Below are 1,231 nucleotides of genomic sequence, written 5' to 3'. Positions count from 1 at the left end.
TCAGGCTGGTGAGTGGCGAACGGTAGCTTATGAAGTGCACGTTAAGCCTTAGCTCCGCCACTGTAAGCGGTCAGCTTGTTGTTCGCGTGTGTGTGTTTGCTTACTTCGTGGGTGTCTTCTATACCCTGGGAACCGTGGGGTGATGTCCGAGGAGGAGGACGAGGACGAGGACGAGGGTGATAGACATCGAAACGATAGTTTGAGTCTTTATTGATAGGTGTTTATTGAATTTACAACCGATGGCTGGACCCCTGGGCGGCGGGCCCCAGGGGGGCGGGCCCCTGGGCGGCGGGCGTGTCACCGCACCGTCTCTGTCCCCTGGTGCGGCGTTAGCTGTTTGTCAAGAAATAAGTTGTGCGCAAGTTGCGGCTCCCCCCCTCCCACACACACACACACACACACACACACACACACACACACACACACACACACACACACACACACACACACACACACACACACACACACACACACACACACACACACACACACACACACAGAACAATGGACCAGGTGGTCAGGAGTAGGAGTGTGAAATAAACCCATTGGTACACTTTGTATATCAACGTGTTTCTGGAACATGGACAACACTTTTGAACTGAAGCTTTCTTCTTCATCATCATTATCTTCTTCTTCTACTACCGGAATGAGGTACGCGCGTTACAATGAGCTATACATACTGCAGAGGGGGCATGGAGACAAGGGGGGGGGAAGGAGCGCAGAGTGTGTGAGGGATGTACACACACACACACACACCGAAACGGACCATCCGGGGGCGACACGCACACCCCGTACGGGCGGCACGCGTGGTAATACATTGACGCCGCGTGTGTGAGGTGGGTGCGTGCTCGCCCTGCGTTGCACGTGTGTGTTTTTCTGCGGAAAAGCCGTTAAAAAAGGAAGGTTTTGCGGCGCAAAAGGCCATCGAAGAGACGCAACCCGCTCCCGCAACGCTCTTCGGCCGCATGTCGAGGGTTCGGCCGAGCGAGAGCGAAAGAGAGACGGGGGGGAAAACAAAAAACAGACTTTTGAGATTCGGAGGAAGGAGGGTGAGGCCGTAACAGGGGAGGCGGGGGGAGGGAAGAGGGGGGAGGGTGCGGCTACTCGGAGAATGGCGGGAACATGCCAAGGTCAGCAAAGTCCTCAATGTTGTAGTTGGCCGTTCCCTGGGTGGGGTCCCCGGCCATGGGCAACATGTCCTGCAGAGACAGAGAGATAAGACACACAGAAG

At 55.6% G+C, this 1,231-nt stretch overlaps 1 protein-coding gene across 2 annotated transcripts in view; it reads right to left on the bottom strand.

Moving 5' to 3' along the window:
• arnt2 (aryl-hydrocarbon receptor nuclear translocator 2) overlaps positions 1-1,231 on the bottom strand; it is a 52,163-nt gene continuing 50,932 nt past the window's right edge. For both annotated transcript variants that reach the window (XM_056607631.1, XM_056607632.1), the window contains one exon: positions 1-1,199. In XM_056607631.1, coding sequence (XP_056463606.1) covers positions 1,101-1,199 — 99 coding nt within the window. In that variant the 3' untranslated portion in view covers positions 1-1,100. The remainder of the gene's footprint in view (positions 1,200-1,231) is intronic.

Source organism: Gadus chalcogrammus, chromosome 14, assembly GCF_026213295.1.
Source record: "Gadus chalcogrammus isolate NIFS_2021 chromosome 14, NIFS_Gcha_1.0, whole genome shotgun sequence".
NCBI classification, from domain to species: Eukaryota; Metazoa; Chordata; class Actinopteri; order Gadiformes; family Gadidae; genus Gadus; species Gadus chalcogrammus.
This window is presented reverse-complemented; position numbering and strand designations above follow the sequence as displayed.